Source organism: Tasmannia lanceolata, unplaced genomic scaffold (genome assembly GCF_043159265.1).
Source record: "Tasmannia lanceolata isolate RefF3 unplaced genomic scaffold, GAP_Taslan_0.1 ptg000004l, whole genome shotgun sequence".
NCBI lineage: Eukaryota > Viridiplantae > Streptophyta > Magnoliopsida > Canellales > Winteraceae > Tasmannia > Tasmannia lanceolata.
This window is the reverse complement of record NW_027518681.1, coordinates 8513883-8534111: the sequence shown is the minus strand read 5'-3', so window position 1 is coordinate 8534111 and position 20229 is coordinate 8513883. Positions and strand designations below refer to the sequence as shown.

Below are 20229 nucleotides of genomic sequence, written 5' to 3'. Positions count from 1 at the left end.
CCGACTTCTCCAAAAGCTTAAGCTATTGGAGATAAGCGTTATTTATCTTTTATACTTTTAACACTTCCCCACACGTATGGCCCACTTGGCAAACACGTGGCACATGTGGTCCCACTTTGGGTCGACCATCGCATGTGGATTTTTGATATCCGAGAGGTTTGAATTCGTGACCTTTGGCTTTCATACCATGTTAGCTTACCGGATTCTCCAAAAGCTTAAGCTGTCGGAGAAAGGTGTTATTTATCTTTTATCTATACACTGTTTGCAGGTGCAAGTAATTCTTTTTTAAAATACATTGGGACTCACATTGTTCGATAATCGAGACCATTCATTTGTTGGGGGGCCCCTTAGATAGGTAATGCCCCAAAAATAATCTCATCTCCATAAGATTATCCTATCGTTCGGATCTACAGATCGGAGGTTTATGAACATCCTATGGAGGTTATCTGCAGGCAAGACCTATCTAAGTCGAGGCACGACCTATCATCGAGTTATGTGGGCCCACCGTATTTTTTCAAAAAAGAAAAATTCTTGTACAATCGCATGAAAAGTCTACGAAATCGTGTAAAAGGTACTGATATTGGCACTACCATGTATTAGTAACTGCACAAACTCAGCTTGTCCTTTCCTTTTAAATCGGCCTGTGAGAGCTTTTGGGACATTTTACTGCTCTCTTAAAAAAATAAAAGACAAGCTGAGTTATTGCAATTATCAAAAAATGGTTGTGCTGATATAATTTCCCTTTGAAAGATTCAACCAGGAGCTCCTTCGTGGAAGATGGAAAGAGAGGAAATGGGGAAAGCAAGAAACCGACGTTCGTTTTGGTCAGTTTTCTCTTTCTATCCGTTGAAAAACTTTTCTTGGACTCAAATCTCTCAAACCCATATTTACGAACTTGCTTCCAAGAACGCACAGGAGTTTTTTTTTTTTTTTTTTGCACTACAACTTTCTGTGAATTTGAAGTTCATTCCTCCGGTTAGTTTCTTTGAATTGCTTATGCTATGATTTTGCACTTCTTAGTGAACAATGAGCTTTCTTTTCTGCAGAATTCTGTTAATTTGTGTCTTAATAGGCGCGATTTCGTCATGCAATGAGAATTAGAAATTTATTTACTTATTCTTGGATTTGAGTATATGATCTGATTGGATCTAATTTAGGAAGACTAAAGCATCAAAACGTGCCCCTGGATGTTTTAATATCAAACTTAGGAATTTTTATTTCTAAGTAGGAAATTGTTGAAACTTCTGTTCTATTTTTATTGGGTAAAATTTTGATTGCTTTAAACTGACATCTTCAGTTTCAAGTATATAATATGAAGAGTTTGTAGAAGTGTTCTCAGCTCTAAGTTTCTCAATTCACGTTGAGGTATATACAAAATGAAAACTCAAAACATGCTTGACATTATGACATTATAAAAGAAATTAAAGAATGATATTTCATGAATGAAAATATAAAATTTACTTCAGTTTTATGATATTTAGCGCCATGTCCAAGAGATTGGGTTTAGGACATAGTGCATTTGAAGTGATTTTATCTCGTTCTGTGTTGCAGAAAGGGAGCTGAGTTCTCTATATTTTGAGCTTTGGATTGGAAGAACATCTTTATAATTGATCATTTATAAGATAAAATGGATAAGGCTCAGGAATTGGAGTGGCTTGAAGCACAGAAGATTGTTATTAGCGCTGATCTTGTGGCCGTAGCCAAACGGCAGCTACATTTTCTTGCCGCGGTTGATAGGAATCGATGTCTTTACGATGGTCCCATATTGGAAAGAGCAATTTATAGGTATGCAATTTAATGGGTTATTTAGTAATTTAGCCAGTTTGTATGGTTCATGGCTCTAGGCTAATGCTCACATTGATGGTAGACTACTACCGTTTTCAACTGTAATCTCTTTGCATGGACTGACTACCAAATTACATGTCTCTACTATGTGTCTCCTTTATAGCATGTTGTGACTCACAAGCTAATTGTCTAAGCATTTGTAAAAAAAATAAAAAAAATAGAGAAAATTTTCATTTTACTCGGTCTTCTTCAACGTTGTCAAAGTGTTGGGCATGGATTTGACAAGCATTTGAGGTGTCTACTTTGCATGGTTGCCATGTACTTGTTTTGTGCTAACATAAATTCATATAAACCCTTCCAAACGGTTTGGATGTCAGCATGCATCCTAGACTTAAAGTATGGCGAGATCTTGTTATAGAAAATAATATTTTTGGAATAATGACCTATTACTAACCAATTCGTTTTCTTCAAGCAGGAACCACCAGTTTGACATTTTGATATTCCTTCGGGCGAGACTAAAGACACAATGATTAATTACCTTTCATTACCATTCCAGTCATAATAACATATTCAGAGCCTGTTAATGCACCATTGAATGTTGTCATCAACTACAGAAATAGTCGAAGTTTCCTTTTTGTTTTTTGGTTCGACCCATTTGTTTTTTTTTTCAATAAATGGTTCAAATCATTTTATTGATATGAGTGTTCTATATCATATAAATTGCCAACCATTCTATTCATTTTTAAACCATATCCGTAGGGTCCCTATATTTCTTAAATTTGCTCTTATTTAAATAGTGCCAACCAGATTGTTTCATGGCTATTCGTAATCAGAAATGGGTAAATCCATTAATGGACGCACTAGTCACAACCATGCGGCAACAGTTAATTAATATGATAGAATTTTTTGTAGCAAGCCTTTTTGGTAAGTCCTAAAAGCAGGAGTCGAGTGTCAGCAAAAAGGTCAGAACCTTCTGTCTTAGGGTTCTAATTTTATAGATGATGATATTTAGGTACAAGGCTTGTTGGCTTCCCTTGCTCGCGAAACATGCTGAATCATTGGTTGTGGAAGGCCCTCTGGTTGTACCTCTTGATTGTGAATGGATTTGGCACTGTCACAGGCTCAATCCGGTAGGCATTGTGGATGAGAGTAATTGTCATTGTTTTTGTTTTGAGATTTCTAACTCATGTCCTTAACCATGTTATTTAGGTACAATATAAAAGGGACTGTGAGCAGTTTTATGGGCAGATCCTGGACAACCAAAATGTCATATCTATTTTGGAAGGGACCTCGAAACAGAAAACATCAGAAATTTGGGGCAAGCTGTTTCCAGAAGAGCCATATGAGCTTGACTTTAGCATCCCTAACTCAGAAAATACTGCAGAAAATCTTCCTGAAGCTATAGAAAATATCAGATATGATCTGGTATCAGCTGTTAAAAGGCAGAGCTCTTTCTTTTTTCAGGTAATTATGCCATTTACAGTTCCTTGAACATGATGTGGGATGTGCCATGTCTTTTGTTACCAGTATTGAATGAGTTAAGAAAACTGTTTGTTACACATTTGAGTGCTGAAGAACTTCCATATCTACTGTTGCGGCTTATATGGGAACTTCCACATCTTCTATTGAAGAACTTCCTATCCTTTGCCGACTTCCTTAAATGACAGTCTTTGCCACGTTCCAATTCTATATAACTTCCTCTAATACAGTTCGAGGCATGGAGGAATGATAATAATCCCATTTCGTAGTGGAAAATTTACTAAATAAGAGAGATGCAAGCATAGACATCTGTATGAACTGAGGACAACAATGATACAGTAATAAAATACTGAAAAATAATGAAAGACATGCTGTGCACTATTCACCATGTAAATTTACTTTCTCCTAGCTTGACGAAGAGTGCCCAAGTAGCACTTCTTTGAAGGATGGACAGCTATCCATGACTGGAATTTATGTATATTTGTTTGTACTTTGTACATGTACTTCCCACATATATTTTATGTGGATTATAATGTCCAACACTGCAGCTAAACCAGTAGATATTGAGTTACTGTCAATATTTTAGGCGGTACGAACTCTTTGCAAGTAGATATGTCTGGTGGTCCATCTTATAAGTTGTACATCTGGTGTTTTTATTTTGAATTTCCATTGACTGAAGCGACTTCCATTCAGTACTGCTTATAGCCACACCGTGCTTTCTTTTTTTCTTAATTTAGTAAACACGTTATATTTTTTCTTAATTTTGTACGCATGTGGAAAAATCTTACAGTTTACAATCCATTGTAATCCAGAAGCCTTCCAATTTACGGTCCAATTTGATTTGCTTATCAAGATCCAGATAACTCATTCCTGATATAAAAACCAGTTAAGTCATTCAAAGCATAGAAATAACCACATGGATCTTAACAGACTATAGACACATCTTCCTCTTTATAGAAATGCAAATAATATTTTTGACATTAAGAAGTCCAGTCAACAAGTGGCAAAAATTAAGATCAACATAATGATTTGGGAAGTTCATGAAGCACTTGGCCAGTCTAACATTAAGTCACAATGATCTGGACCTTTCATCCAATAGGGGTCAGCTTGGTGACACAGTGACTGAAAATTGAACCTATACCATCTACATTCAGGCCCATATTTAAAATGTTTGGATACAGGAATAATTTGTTGAGGCAAATGTTCAGAAAATCTGGAAATATTTTGTAGTTTTGAAAAGAATTCGGAAAAATGCATGTGTTTTCTATTTACAATATGCATATTTACTATATATACACATGCGTGTTTGCTAGACTTGGATTTCAGTTCAATTTTCACTACAATAAATTTTTCAACATTATTGAACTTCACCCAGTATTTACAAACATATATGATAAATTGATGAATTGTTCATGAGATTTGTGTTTAATTCGAATCAGATCATGTTTAATTTTGGGAATCCATATTGAATTAAAAAATGCAAGAAGTTATATGGGCATAAAAATTTGATATTTTATCAATTATATTAGCATTTGGTACCTATGGTCAGGCCCACTTGGTGCAGATCATAGTATCGTTCTGCAAATATAAAGAGTACTTACGGTATAGGATGCAGCAAATCATCCACATTTCACCCCATGATTTTATATTATACTGAACCATATTGGGCACCCAGAGCAATCTAAGATCAGAAAGCAGCTAGTCTTAGTATGCTACTTTCAATTTCATTGCATCTACCTTTTTATCCACAAGATGTAACTTGGTGCTGAAAAACATTCAAAACCATAAAAGTCTAAGCTTTTCCACTCTTAATGGTTCAAGTAGAATCTTGAGCCGTTTTCTACTGAATTATTTGAAAATTTGCGTGTATGATTTGACTTGGATTATGGGATTTGAATCATAAATAACTGTAGTCTGATGAAATTGCTATAACAAATTGAACCTGTTTTCTGAATATTTTAACTTCAATATCCTAATCTTTGGAAGATATCCATAAGCACAGATTTTACAATAAGCTATTTGCCCATTCTCCGGTCCATTGTTTTCCTTCTTTTACAGTACTTTCCTTTTGACACGTCTGAGAGATTACTTCATTCTTGATAGAATTCATGGGACCTAAGTGTCAACTCTTGCTTTTATCTTATTTTAGTTGTTTTTGGACAGGTATCAAGTCCCAGTATGCGTGATGATTGCTTTCTTAAAGGAGCTGTGGCCAGATATAAAGGATTTTTGTATCTGATCAAGAGAAACATGGAGAGGTCCATCAGACGTTTCTGTGTACCAACTTATGATATTGATCTGATCTGGCATACTCACCAATTGCAACCTATTTCTTACTGCAAAGACCTGGTAGAAGTACTTGGGAAGGTATTAGAACATGATGATATGGATTCCGACAGATCCAAAGGGCAGAAGCTTGATGTTGGATTTTCTGAAACTACCAAGCAGTGGGAAGAGACATTTGGCTGGAGGTACTGGAGGGCAGGGGCAATGTACAGAGGCAATGCTCCATCTCCTGTCACAGTCATTCCATGGCCATCAAGTTATGTTAACAAGAATGTTATCCCATGCAGTGAGTATCAGAAAGACCTTCATCTTTCCCCGAAAAAGCTTGTGGAGGTAGGTTTCTCAAACTGTTCTGTGGTTTTGTTACAGTTACTCCTTTTCCCTTCCTGTTGTCATTATTAATATTATTATCTTTTTTCCTTGTAAGAATGCATCCTCTGCAATACTGACATGAAAATATGATGTACAAAATGAATGAAATCCACAAAAGGAAGAGATAAATCCTGAATGAATTGAGAATTGTTAAGCATTCTTCTGTCTGACATAGCCGCACGCCACTGTTGTGTCAACTGATGACAATGTACCTTAGTATAGTTCCTCATGGACCATTCATAATTTATATTATCGTAACAATTTTTCTCTTTGTGACATGGAAATCTGATCTAAAAAATGAACTAAATCCACAAAAGGTAGAGAGAAATCCTGAATGAATTGAGAATTGTTAAGCATTCTTCTATAGCCAGTTAGCCACATGCCACTGTTGTGCCAACTGATGACATGGTTCCTTAGTATAGTTCCTCATGGACCAGTCATGATTTTATTTTATAGTAACAATTTTTCTTCTGGTGACCCTGCAACCCCTATTAGTTTGCAAAAGCGAGGAGATAAGATATCTGTTTAATAATTTAGATGCATCCACAAGTTGGAAAGCTTTATAATGATCTTCTTTTTTTCCAAATATTTATGGAAATTGAAGGTAGTCTTCCTATTATAATTCTTGGAATCATACTAGATAGTGTTCATCGACACTCCTTGAATTTTCAGAAAGGGACTGGCATTTCTTTTACGCCACGTTTGGATACCCACAAGATTTAGATTTGGATTTAGTTGACATTTTGAACTGGATCAGATCCTAAAAATTTCCAAATCAGCTACAACAGTGCAAAAAATTCCGATTTTCAAATCTGTTCTTTGAGACATTTTTTGGAAATCAATATTTGTGGCAACTTCCTTCACCGTCGCTGCTCCTCGACGTTGCTCCGGCAGCAGCAAGACATCCCTCCCTGCCTCCCTCTCTCTCTTTCTCTCTCTCTTAAAACATGTTCATGAAGATGATGGATGTATTTTGTATCCAAAACTCAAATCCAAATCAAAATACAAATGCATGAGATATCCAAACGGACCCTCAAGGATAAATAGTGTTTACTTTCAGTTCCTTTTCTTCTTTCATTGAAAATTTAAAAACATTCTTCCTTGGTGGTTTTTTTTTTGTTGGGGTAGTAATTTCAACTTCTTTAGTGGGTTTTAGCCTTTCTAGTGCTGTTCTTTCTTTAAATAGTCAGATGTCAGTTATTTATGGTTCACTTTTTGTTGCTTTGGAAAATATGGATTAAAAACATCTGTGTAGTCGTGAATCTTGAAAGCCACTTTGTTCTACCGTAGCCAATCTTAAAGTGCATGCTTAACTAGCAGCTTCATTTCTTTTGAGTTGTAGAAAATACCCGCGACTAGTTCTATGGTAGTACTCTCTTAATTTGTTCTCGTGCAGGTTAATTTGGAGATTGTGGGGATAAGAAATTTACCAGATGGGCACAAGGGTAATCTTTTTGTCTCCTTCAGTAAGAGCCAGCCTGATATATTCTTCAACACTAGCAGAACACTGTGTATTTCGTCCGAGTGTGGGGAGAAACATGTTTCTTTTTTCCAGTGTGAACCTAATGGAGAGCTGATGTTTGCACTCATCTCCTATTCACCTTCCTACTTACCCATATCTAGACGATCAAAAACCATGGGGATGGTCTCAATCTCTCTGCAGGACTTGTTGGAGCCAGACTCTAAACTGTCAGTCGAGAAGTGGTTTGAGTTGACACCCAATTCTGGAATCTCGCTGCACATTGCTGTCTCTTTCAGTGTTCCGGCTCTTACACCTCATGTGCTTCATGTGATTCGATCACGTCCATTCTCAGCAGATATTTGTTACTTCCCACTTGCTGGAAGGGGTCAACAGCTTAGGCGTTGGACATGTGTTGTGGATTGCACCGCCAGTGAGATCATGAGCCTGCAGATGAGGTAAGCTCATGGACACATGCACCCATGCTTTGGTTACATGAGAATTATTGGAAAGTAAATTGAATCTGCATTATAGAATTAGAAAGAACTAATTCTTATTCTATAGTTCCTAGACCAGAATTTTAGCTTTCAGTTTACATGGGTTGTTGTTCAGGGAAATTTATCTGAAACATAAATTATCTAAATAAAGAAAAAGTATATTTTTTTAGATGCTTCAATGGAATATATTTTGAGTCCCCAATGACTTTTAGGGAGTCACTCCTAATGTGAAAGCGCCTCTCAGGGTATCAACTAAATGTCCCTTAATTCTCTATATTCATGACGATGTAATGATCTGTGAAACAACCAGTTACTCCAAAAGCTTAAGCTGTTGGAGAAGGCGTTATTTAATCTTTTATACTTTAACACTCCCCCTCATGTATGGGCCTCTTTCTTTGGGTTGGCCTACACATGGCACATGTGGCCCCACTTTGGTTTGGCCATTGCATGTGGATTTTGCTATCAAGGAGGTTTGAACCCAGGCATTTGCTCTGATACCATGTGAAACGACCAGTTACACCAAAAGCTTAAGCTGTTGGAGAAGGCGTTATTTAATCTGTTATACTTTAACATGATCGGTTTTGGTCTCCGGAGAAACAATTCTTGATCGTATTTTTGTTTAACGGTTGTGATTCAATGCCCATGTTTCTTCCTTCCAGTCATAGTTTCTTTAAATTGGGTGTACTGCACGAACTTCAACTGAACTTCTGTTAAAGTGATTGGCTATTTTATAATTGTAATTTCACGAGAAAGAGACCACTTTTACCCTCACTATTCCACACATAGAATTCATAATCTTTTTATAAATGAGAGTTGTGTTATTAGTTGAGTGATTGTGGACAACTCATTATAACTTTATGTTGTCGGCATGCTTCCATTTTTATTTTTATTTTGAAGAAAACAGAGGCATGCTATTCTTATCTATGTAATGTATGATGGTGACTGTGTGGGAGCCACAGGCCCTGTCTCACCTCTGTACCCAGAAAGTAAACATATTGACTAATTTCTCTTTTGATTGTTGTGTCAACATACGTTCAAGGGACTACTGACACAACAATGTTGGGTAAATGAAATGTCCCCATTACACAAACTCCTCTCTAGTTTGCAATATTGCATGAATATCGGCATTTATCAGATTTGTGCTGGTTTCAGGAATACAATAAAAGCAGAGGGAAGAAAGAGAGAGGTGGTTGGTGTACTAGGATGGTCTGGTGAAACAAGGGTACTGGCAGAGTTTGTTGGAGAAGGTTGGACTGTAACGAATTCCTCGTGGTTCCTTCACCTTGAGAAGAAATCCAGCCATGATGGTCATATCGTTGAGCTCAGAGGTGACCGACCAGTAAGTTCCTTTCCCATCTCAGCCCCAGTAAAGTGTAGACCTATCATATTATTATATCTTCATTACTAGAACAAGTGATTTGTCACTCTTCCTCGATGGAAAGAGGGATACATCTTCCTTCATTAAACAAAATATATGATTGGAAGTTCAAGTGAGGGCAGCATCCGGATTCAAGCTTGAAAACTGGCTTGCTGATCCCATTTGCTATTCTCGAGACTGGCACTGACATGTATACTGATGACAACTATTATGAGATTCATTTTTGAATGTGGCTTAGATATTTTCCAGTAATTACAGATTAGAGCTCTGTTTAAAAATTTCCTGAAACCACCATGACAGATTAGTATATTGGTTAGAAACTTGCCGGGTCAATCATTGACTAGCCCGAGTTCAATCACTTTAACATTGGCTGCCAATCATTGACTTGCCAGAGTCAACTCCCTTTTACCTTGGCTGAGTTCTCATCTGAGTCCAAAGTTTTGAAACTCCTAAATAGTGATCCATTAATATTTCCTTTTTTCAGCCAGCAACACTGCAAGAATCCAACTTATTGGTCATAATTTATATGAAAGTTGGGTAGTTGAATGTTACGTGCCTAATTGGCCGCAACGGAAATAAACAAAAGGAAAGATAGAAAAAGGGGGGAGAGAGGTTGATTCGAGGCAACCGGACCTCCTAGTGGTTCAAATCGAGAGGAACCATGACTCTCCTACAAAGTTTCCTTTGCTGTAGAATTCTTTTCTTCTTCATTCCATTGAAATACGAACTTAAATACAAGCATAAAGGTAGTTTTACATCACTAACCCACTTACATAACACATAGGAAATAACTAACACCACAACCTTAAACCCATAACCACATAATTAATAACCACAATCTAACCAACCCCACTAACATGCACATATCATTGAATCTCTGTTTTTTCAGTGAAGTAACATTTAAAAATTTAGAAAAGAAGAGATATGAATCAATGAGCCACCATGCTATTCCTCGTTTTTGGTAAAGTACCACCCTATTCATTAAGATATTCTACAATAAGTTTTGGTCAGTTTCATCAAATATACTGTAAATTTCTGTTGGCATAGCACGGGTGTGCCAGTTACTGTGACAAACTGAAAATGGGATTTCAGTATCTCATATTCTTCGCTGAAATGTATCTCATAGCACGGGTGTGCCAGTTTCTGTGACAAACTGAAAATGGGATTTCAGTATCTCATATTCTTTGCTGAAATGTATCTACGGTAAGACTTTTTTGGCAGCATATTATAGAAAACTCAAGGCTTCTACATTGGAAGGGATCATGTCATTGGATTTGCAACTTTAGCTTATCAAGAGAAACTGAAAAACAGAAAAGCTTAGTAGATATTTGATTATTAGCCTTTGATTTTGGCAATAACTTGCATTTGTAATATATTCTTGGAACAGGTGAAACTTTTCCCCGGTAGAAAGCTGGAATATGAACTCAAATGTCGTCATGGGCATAAGAATGAAAAAGACTTCATGACATTAGTTGGATTCTCCATGGAAGATCCATATGGCAAAGCTGTGGCATTGTTTAACTTGAAATCCGGTCTTTTAAAGGTACATTTCATTTGATTACTTAATCTTCCCTTAAAGCTCCATCAATGGAACTGACTATACTCGAATTCGAATTCTCCCACAATCAGGTAAATGAAGATTGGTTTGTACTGCCGGGAATTGTGTTGGCATTCTTGCTTTCGGACATGTTGAGGAAGAAGGATATAATAGTTCCATCCCCATCCGAGGAAGTGTCAAGGTGATGGCTTTTTTATACAAAAGAGTGGGTGTTGAAATGATATAAAGAGCAATGGGTGTGGTGGGTACAGCAACAGTTGCAGGAATGTTGAGTGGCAGCAGTTATCGGGGAGGAGTTAGGATCATTGATCTGTATATAGAAGAAAGAGACTCAGAGAACTTTTTAACATTCTGTGCTTGGCATGAGAATGCACATGTAGGATGGTGTAAGGTGTCTCTGTTTGTGTATGATCTGAGCTATCAGATCCAAAGTTAAAATCCGATTCGATTTGAATCCAAATTCTGTTAATTGGCTTGAAATCCGTTGGACTCTCTGTATCCCGATAGATGTATATTTGTAATCAATGATATGAGTATATTTGTAAAACAAGGAGCTGTAAACATTTATTTTCATAATAAAAAGGAAAGAAAGCAGGTATTAGCTTCGCCCCCTGAAGGATTATGCGCCCCCCTAGTTTTTTTTTCTCATTTCCCCAATCCTCTGTCTCTCTATTCTTTGGTGGGACTAGGTAGGGGTTTCATGAATGTGTATTGGTCCGGCATCTATGTCAGATCGAGACCTATAGAGCAACATGGGTGGACCCACATGATCAAAAAGCAAAAGCTAAAAAAAACAATCCACTCCCATAATTATTATTATTCCTAATTTCAAACATTGCGGTAATTTTGGATAAAATGGACATATTCATGTTAGCATTACATGGAGTTTCTTCTGCACAGCAATGAACATTTTTAGAAAGTTAATGTTTAGGGTAATGTTATCAGCACTACTGTATTTTTATGATGGCACTCCTCATTTTATTAAAAGTATGGTATGGCCCGCACCATAGGAGATCCAAACCATCAAAACTCCAAAAATTATTTCCATAGGTTGATCTTAGCCTTCCGATCTGTAGAGGGAGTGTTTGATCCTAACCCTTTACAAATCGGAGGGTTAGGATCAACTTATGGAAATAAATTTTGGAGCACAACTATTTAGGCTGTGGCCCATCTAATGGACGGTTTGGATTATCCTATGGGGCGGGCCATACCGTACTTATACTAAAGTGAAGACTGCGATCATCAAAATACAGTAGTGCTGATAACATTTCCCTTAATGTTTATAAAACCCACATATGGGTGGGGCCCACCATTTTACATCTCATGTTTTAATGGGGTAGGCCTATGAAGAATATTAATGCCGTACATAAAAGAGACCAAACTACCATATTTTTTCTCCCTCTCTATGGCACAATATGAATATCACAGCAATACAATGAGAGGCCTCTACTATGGGAGAGTGGGCCCACCTTTTATTGATCCAAACCACACATTTAGTAGACCGTGCTTTAGAACTCTTACTGCCGGAATGTTTTAATTTCTATCAACCAAGGTTTTATATTTCGGTTTCTGTAATTTCGGCTGAAATTTGGGAAAGGAATAAAAATTTAATTTTTTTTTTCAAATTTCGCTGAAATCGACAAAATTTCCAAAATTTCGACCAAAATTTGGTATGTTTCGCCAATTTTGGTTTCGGAACGTTTCGGTTTTGATCTTGACCGAAATCCGGACAAAATTTAAAACCTTGCTATCAACTCCACCCTAAAAAAATATTAGATCTAAGATATGACCAATTAGATAATCCATCTCCAATGTTTATCAATACCATTCATTCTTGAAAAATGTGAGATACAAATTAAGTTGGGCCCATTGAGTTCTAACAGAATAGTATTGTTTGTGCCCAAAAAAAAGTATATGAGAATAATGTACATATGATACTTTATACAAGTACTCATACTCTTGGACAATGGTAGTTACAATGGGTGCCAACATGAAGGTGCGGGAGGATGCTAATGTCGGGACGGTCTCTACTTGGACGCCATGCGTGTAGACAAGATTGCAATTTAGTCTTGCGTATGTGCACGATGCGCATACGTAGGCCTTTGGATTCTCCGGTAAGAAGAGGCGACTCGTGCCGCAAATTGATGGAGTAAAAAGAGGTAGAGGTAGACCGAAAACAATTTGGATAAAAATGGTGAGGAAAGACTTGATAGCTAGGAACATAACAAAGAACATGACCTTGGATAGCATAGAATGGAAGAAAATGATCCACGTAGAAGAACCCAAATAGAACCGGGATTAGAGCTGGGTAGATTCCTTTTACCTCCTTCATGAAATTTTTTTCTAAAGGATTCATTTAGCCGACTCCAACTAGTTTGGGACAAAGGCTTTGTTGAGTTGAGTTGAGTATGTGCATCATGCGCAGGCAGAGGCCGTCCCTGCCTTGTCATCCTCCTATGGTCTCCTTAGATCATTTCCCTTTATTTCATGAGAAAATCCGTCAAATAAATAGTGGATTAGTTGAAACATATAATATATAGTAGCTTATTTCTTAACAATTAAGTTTTCTCCGTGTCTCAAACTTTTCTAAGCGGTTTCGCTTAGATTATGCATGCTTAATATTCTATAACAGTACATGTGTTTTGCATGGAAAAACCACTAATAAAGTAATGTGTATTGTGTGATAGAGCACTAAAGATAAACCAACCTAATATTTTGGCATGAGTAACCCTTATAAAAGGTTATGTCTTGGTCCATTTACTATTACAGAGTAAGCTCAAATCAAATTAGAAAAGAATGCAAGTAATTGTGGAATTAATCGTGATAAAGGATCATTTGAGACATTGGAAGAAACTAATAAAAAAATTTCTTCTTTGCCAACCTCGGGGAGACACGGCCACTTCTAGTCGCAGTGGTTATGGGATGATGGTAAGTATGAGATGTGAGAAGATGGAGTTTTGTTTAACCATAAGTTCATGCATCTTTAAGTAAGAATTAATCCTTGGCAGTGCACAAAATCAAAGCTATAACAATAGCAGTAGCAGTTTGAAACATAAGGCGGCACCGTCCATGGTATACAAATTTCAACGGTTGTCTATTTCTTTGAGGAGAGAGATGAGTATGAGACCATAGATCATCCCTGTAGCACAGAGATTGATGGCCTCCTCCCCATTGTGCTACACTGAAGCATATATTCCCTCCTTAACTTGAACCCATAAACCCCACAAACTAATTTTTATCTTGGTTGGACGCTCTCATCATTTTCTCTCCGGCTTCTTCTGTTAGAAAAATAATGATGTGCAAATCTGTAATTTAGGATACGAGAATACCTTATAATGAATTAACCTCACAACTTGAAATCAGAAATCAACAGTACTATTTTCTGCAAGAATAAACTGTAAACAAAAGGAGAAATCGTTAGACCACTTATTGAGTTGAGGCACGAAGAATATTCGCTGACTTTAAGGCAAATCTCGCCCCCACTATGATGAATCAACGGTGCAGATGGGCGTCTTGGCGTATGCCTCCAGGATACAACAACTCTCGCTCCAAGGGTGTGCACTCACGCAGCCCGGATGCCTAAAAACTCGCTTATATTTGCCAAAAGCCTCGATCAGAAAAGTTGGGGAAAAATAGCAGAGAAGGCAGAGAGAAAACCAGAGAAGAAAGAGAGCAGAAGAAGAATCTGTTAAGGATATCTTTCTGTTTTCTCTAAAACCAATTTTATAGAAAGGTAATCGACACGTTAGGGTGAAACGTCGCACTCTTTTAGTGCGTGAGAGACGTTTCCCAAACGGTCACCAAACCACGATTAAAGAATCTCAAATGGTAAAAAGAGTTAAAACAAAATAAATAAACTCTTGACCGTTAAAAGGAAAAAATAAATAATAGAAAAAGAAAAGCCTTAGGTCCACGCGCGCGGCTGGCCGGGCAGGGCCGGGCGGCGCGCGGGTGTGGTAAAACCAAAAGCCCGCCGGACCCAAGTGGGCGATCCTTGCGCGTATGATCCCCATGACCTCTAGCTTATTCACAAGGCTAAGAGAGTGAAAGTATATATATGGCCACTCTCACCCTCTCACACTTCTCATCCAGGACTAAAGTTTTCTCATGACTTTAGTCCTTTTGGAGGGAAGCCCAAAAGCATAAAGCAAGTCCCAAAGAAGGACAAACACAAATGACTAAAAACACCCTATTGTAAGTTTGAATTACAAAGACTTTTTTCACATAAAAAGTCAACATCTTCAATGTTTATCTCCGGTGATCTTCCCTTTTCTTTCCGACAAACGTCGTTCTCCTCTTCTTTCTGTCAAGGTATGTCTCTCTCCCATGTTTTTACCTGTTATTTGATCTATTTTGTTTGATTTTACCTCTTATTTAGGATTTCTTTGCTTGTATATTCTTGGTTTGGATTCAAATTCTCACATTTGCAAATATTATATTAGGATATGATCTTTGATTTGGATTTGGGTTTTATTCTTAATTCTTATTTAAGCACACAAAAATAAATTTAAATTACCTACAACGATAAACCCTTTCCAGTAAAAGGTACGGTTGATGTCTTTGTATGTTTTCTTGAACCCAAAATATTCGTCTATTTGGAAGAACTAGTTATTGTAATTATGATACCAAACTGATGTAGAAAGAGACAGAGTAAAGATCAAACAAATATTCTATTTATCTATGGTTTTGGTTGTATCTCACAAATATAATCAGATATAACCTTTGAATTCCAATATAATATCAAGGACTCAGTCCATGACAGAATAACTGAATCCGATCGTTGGATACAATTCGATATAACCATGATCAAATTTGGTTGTGGGGTTCAAGATCAGATTCAATCACTTGAATCAATAGAACATTATGAGTCTTAGATAATATCCCATGGGAATGTTTTGAATCTTAAAACACGACTACAACGAGGATTTTAAGTTTCCAGCATGAAGTAAAGTAGAGAAAAGATGAAGAATACCTTAGAAAGAAAAAAGAGAAGAAATGATACAAGTTCCAGGACATCACGCATTCACACCACTATATACTAGGGCATCACACCATAGATTGGATCAAGACATCACACCAAGATCTACTAAGACATCACACCCTTATGATTTTCCCCTTTTTCGTAATATATATATATATATATATATATATATATATATATATATATATAGAGAGAGAGAGAGAGAGAGAGAGAGGTACTCCCTGGAGTAGATAACTTATCTACTCCCTAGCTTGAAATAACAGCCGAGGCCACATTGTTTGGGTAATCCAAAGATGGGACCTCACATAAATAGGGTGTGCCCAAAAAATCAGCTCGATAGGATCATCTTAACCCTATGAACTGTGGAGGCAAAAATGGACGTGTATAAACCTGCACAAGTCTGTCCATTTTTTGCCTCCACAATTCATAGGGTTCGGATGATCATATCGAGCTGATTTTTTGGGCACACCCTATCTATGTGAGGGCCCATCAAATGAATGCTTTAGCTTCTTTTTTAGCCAATTTATACTTCTGAATGTTCTTCACATTTCTACACTTATGCAAACATTTATTAATGTGTTTCTCGAGCCAAATGAGACTTGTAGCTTTACCATTCTTCTTTGTTCTCTATCGAACATTAAGAAGCTCCTGCTGGACAATAAGTTCCTAAAGGTAAATAGTATTGATGAAGTAATTTGAATTCAGTTACAAAATAAAATACTAATCTTATCCTTTATCCTCTGGCTCCTAGGTTCATGGTTCAAGCAATCTACCACACAGGTTTCCAAATACATTTGATCATCTGAAAACTCTCTTTGGCCATAAGTTTTAAAGACCCAAAGCAGATCTTGGCTGCTTTTTGCTTGTTAAGAAGCTCACATAATCTGTAAGAATTTAGGATCCATGTAAGTTTTTTCGATATTAACATTTGTTTTCTTTGATATCGTAGTACTCTAAATTAATCTAATTGCATTTCTGTTTCTAGCATCCACTAGGAGAGTTTTTCACTGCAGCTGTCACGAACCACTGGAATGCACAAGATCACATGGATTGCATGTTTAATCACCTCCAAACTGTGGAGATGAGTATAAGGAGGGGTGTAAAAACTGCATTAAAATTCATAGAACTGCTGCTTGTGAATGCGCCGGTGCTCGAGACACTTACTATCAGCCTAATCAGTGCTTATGAAGAAAAAACATACTGTCAAAGAGGAAAGTTTTTTCAAAGAGGTGTTCGAATTTTGAAGAGCTCCATCACAAGGAAGGATGATAAACAGGGGTTAAAAAGGCATTGCATTGTTCTCTCCTTAACATCAACAAGATCCACGAAAAGCCGAGCTTCCATGTCTTCCCAAAGGAAATTCACACTAACAATCTAACACTACTTTTAATTACTAGTTTGCAATTCTGTTTTGTCATGATAAGTGATTACAATTACTTGGCTTTCACTCAATGGACTGAAATTACTTTTAATTTGATCATTACCATTGGGCAATAGGTTTGAGGTTTTTGAGCCATTGGATATACAGATAGTTTTAGATTAACAGATATCAATTTAAATATCCTTCATTAACGTAATGAAATACTTGGAACAACTGAAAACTATAATGAAACTTTAGAACAATCATCAATTAGGAAACATTTTGATGGATCGTTGGGAACATTTGATCAATGTAAATTTACACTCTACACTGTTCATATGGGTGTGCTTCCGAGCGACAAGCCGTCGGTGAGGAAGTTAATAATTAATAGGTAAAGTTCATAAACATTTTGAAATGTTGAAGAGATAACTTAGAAAATGTCAATTTTTGAGAAAACTCCTATAAAAGTTACTTCACCAAAAAAAAAAAAAAAGAATTCAGCCAAAAACAAAAAAAAACAAAATTAAAGGACTGAAATGCCGCTTGGTTACTTATATGTAGGGCTGGCAACGGGGCAGGTCGGGGCCGGATGTTGCATTCCCTGACCCCTTCCCACTGCGGGGAATTTTCTCCGTCCCCACCCTCCCCGCTGCGGGGATGACGGGGAATCCCCCTCCCTCCCCACGGGAAATATCTCATCCTCTTACCATCCCCGCCCTGCATCCTTCGGGGAAAAATCCCCGCCCCATCCCCACCACAACATCAGCCCCTCTTTGGTCATTGATACACTACTGCTGGACATATCAGTTCCAGACGCATATATTTTTGTTTGTTTAGTTGTAGAGTCCTCCAAACAACTTTAACCGTAAATAGAAAGAGAGAGGTGGAGGAGGTTGGGTGTAACAGCTCTGTCTAAAATTAGTAAACTCGCTAGTACGATTTCGGACCTCTGTAGTTCCACTCAGTTACGAACACTGTACTACATTACTGTGCATTGTCTTATCCTATGTACTACATTACCTTTGTTATTTTTTATCATTTTTACTCCATTAGCAGTAAAAATTAAAAAGTGAAACAATATTTTTACCCTTAACTGAAATGACTAAAATATCCTCGAGAAAGACTAATAGAGAGAAACAGACCAGATTGGTTTCATCTTGTATAAAACCATTACTCTGGGTTTGGGAGAAGAAAAGACTACCCTTAGAATGTAAAGGTACTATGGGACTGATATCCACAGCAGCATATTTTGATACTGACACTGCTCACTTTGTTTTAAAACTTTTTAAGTAACTTTTCACGGCTGTTTACAATTCTCATGATGCTGATAGCATCAGATTAGAAAAGTTTATAACAAAGTGGGTGCCATTGTAGAAATATGGTAGTGGGGGAGTGTTGTTTCAAGAAAAGGGCACGGATGTATCATTTCTCATGGCCTTCTGCGATGGTCCCTAGCAAATCCCTTTTTTTTTAATACATGTTTTACTTATTTTGATAATGACACTCCCTTTACTTCTTCATTAAACACTTTTCTAATTGGATGTCAACAAATTTTGAGCATTGCAATTGGAAATGATATATTCTCCACGGGGCTCACGCCTTGTAGTGTAAAAGGAGTACTCATAAATACACTGGAAGGGGAAAAGGGGGCAAATATATCACTACCCTGGTGATATCCATAACAAAGCCAATCAAAAAGTGTAAAATAAAGGAGAATTTATATGATGGGTGGCCGTGAAAACACGTGAAAAATCAAAAAGTGTAAAAATAAAGGAGAATTTATATGATGGGTGGCCGTGAAAACACGTGAAAAAAGTTTTGCCCAGGGTTAGGATCATCCTATGGAAATGACTTTTGGGGCCCAACCTCTTTATGTTGTGCCTAAATAGATGAACGGTTTGGATCATCGAAAAAAGTGGGCCGTACCTACTTTTTTCAGACTTCACGTGTTTTCACGGCCACCCATCATATAAATTCTCAAAATGAAGATACCGAGTGTTGAACTCTTAACAAACACGAGACCAAACACGGTGCCACCCTGGATATCATACATATATAAAGGCAAAAGATATATTTGCCCCCTTTTCTTAATTGGGCCACCACTTGCAGTGTAAAAGAGTAGTTATAAAAACACTAGGCGTGGAGTGGGGTGGGGTGGGGTGCGTGGGTGGCCCGGGGATGGAAAGAGGACGAATATATCACTTCCCTGTATAAAAATGACAATTGATAAATAATGATCGACTCACGAGAGTGATTTGTCACTAACTCTAAGAATCACAAACTTTCTTTATCGAAAGTCTCCATAATCACCTTCCCTTAAAAATGAGTACTATTAGTTACAAGGATAGTACAAAATGTACTAGTATAATTTACACCACAGGCATGACTCACATTTGCCTAACCTCTGGTAATTGTAGTTTAGCGGTTTAGCCTTTACTGGGAATATTCTAAAATATTTTGGAGTATTCTCAATAAGTCAACACATTGGAACCCTCTGATACCAATATTTATCAAGATAGCCTGTAGCGGAATGGTTGACGCTTTGTTTCTCAACATTGTAGGTGTGCAACTTCGGTCGGGCTCAACCCGAACCCGACGGGTTCAACCAGATTTTGGCTCGGATTGGGTTAGCATTTTCTCGGTTTGGGTTGGGAAAGCCAACCCGATTTCATTTCAGGTTGGGTTAGGGTTGAAGGCTTGGCAACCCGACTTGACCCAAACCCGACCACTGTCCTCTAATTTTCTCATGTTTTTCTAGGATTATGCTTCTTCTTTTTTCCTTGCATTTTTCCATTTGGCCTGAGATGAACTGGACTCAACCCGAACCCAACTCGACTCAACCTGACCTGATTTGTAGGCGGGTTGGGCTAGGGTTGACCATCCTCAATCCGAGGCTCGGGTTGGTTTGAGTTAGGGTTGAGAGAATGCTATCTCGGGCTGGGTTAGGGTTGGCCTCAATCCAACCCGAGTTGCACCCCTACAACATTGTGGTCGGAGGTTCGATCCCAGCTCACCAACCAGAAAAAAACAAGATATCTATCAAGATATAGATCGGTAAATTGGGATATTTAAAA

General features: G+C 37.5%; 1 protein-coding gene and 1 long non-coding RNA gene across 3 annotated transcripts; both read left to right on the top strand.

Moving 5' to 3' along the window:
- The first annotated feature begins 692 nt into the window (after positions 1 to 692).
- On the top strand, positions 693 to 11430 carry LOC143876220 (glycine-rich domain-containing protein 1-like). Of its 2 annotated transcripts, none has more exons than XM_077377942.1 (9): positions 693 to 824; positions 1552 to 1785; positions 2798 to 2915; positions 2995 to 3249; positions 5428 to 5883; positions 7319 to 7839; positions 9031 to 9217; positions 10644 to 10799; positions 10886 to 11430. In XM_077377942.1, exons 2-9 carry the CDS (start codon positions 1628 to 1630, stop codon positions 10997 to 10999), a joined length of 1965 nt encoding a protein of 654 aa, XP_077234057.1. In that variant the 5' UTR covers positions 693 to 824; positions 1552 to 1627; the 3' UTR covers positions 11000 to 11430. The 2 variants fall into 2 exon arrangements, with proteins under 2 accessions (XP_077234057.1, XP_077234056.1); XM_077377941.1 differs by having other exon boundaries at positions 769 to 975.
- A 3562-nt stretch (positions 11431 to 14992) lies between these two features.
- LOC143875804 (uncharacterized) lies at positions 14993 to 17168 on the top strand. Its single transcript, XR_013250203.1, has 3 exons — positions 14993 to 15125; positions 16547 to 16700; positions 16781 to 17168. It is a non-coding gene; the product is annotated as an uncharacterized LOC143875804 (long non-coding RNA).
- The last annotated feature ends 3061 nt before the right edge of the window (positions 17169 to 20229 follow it).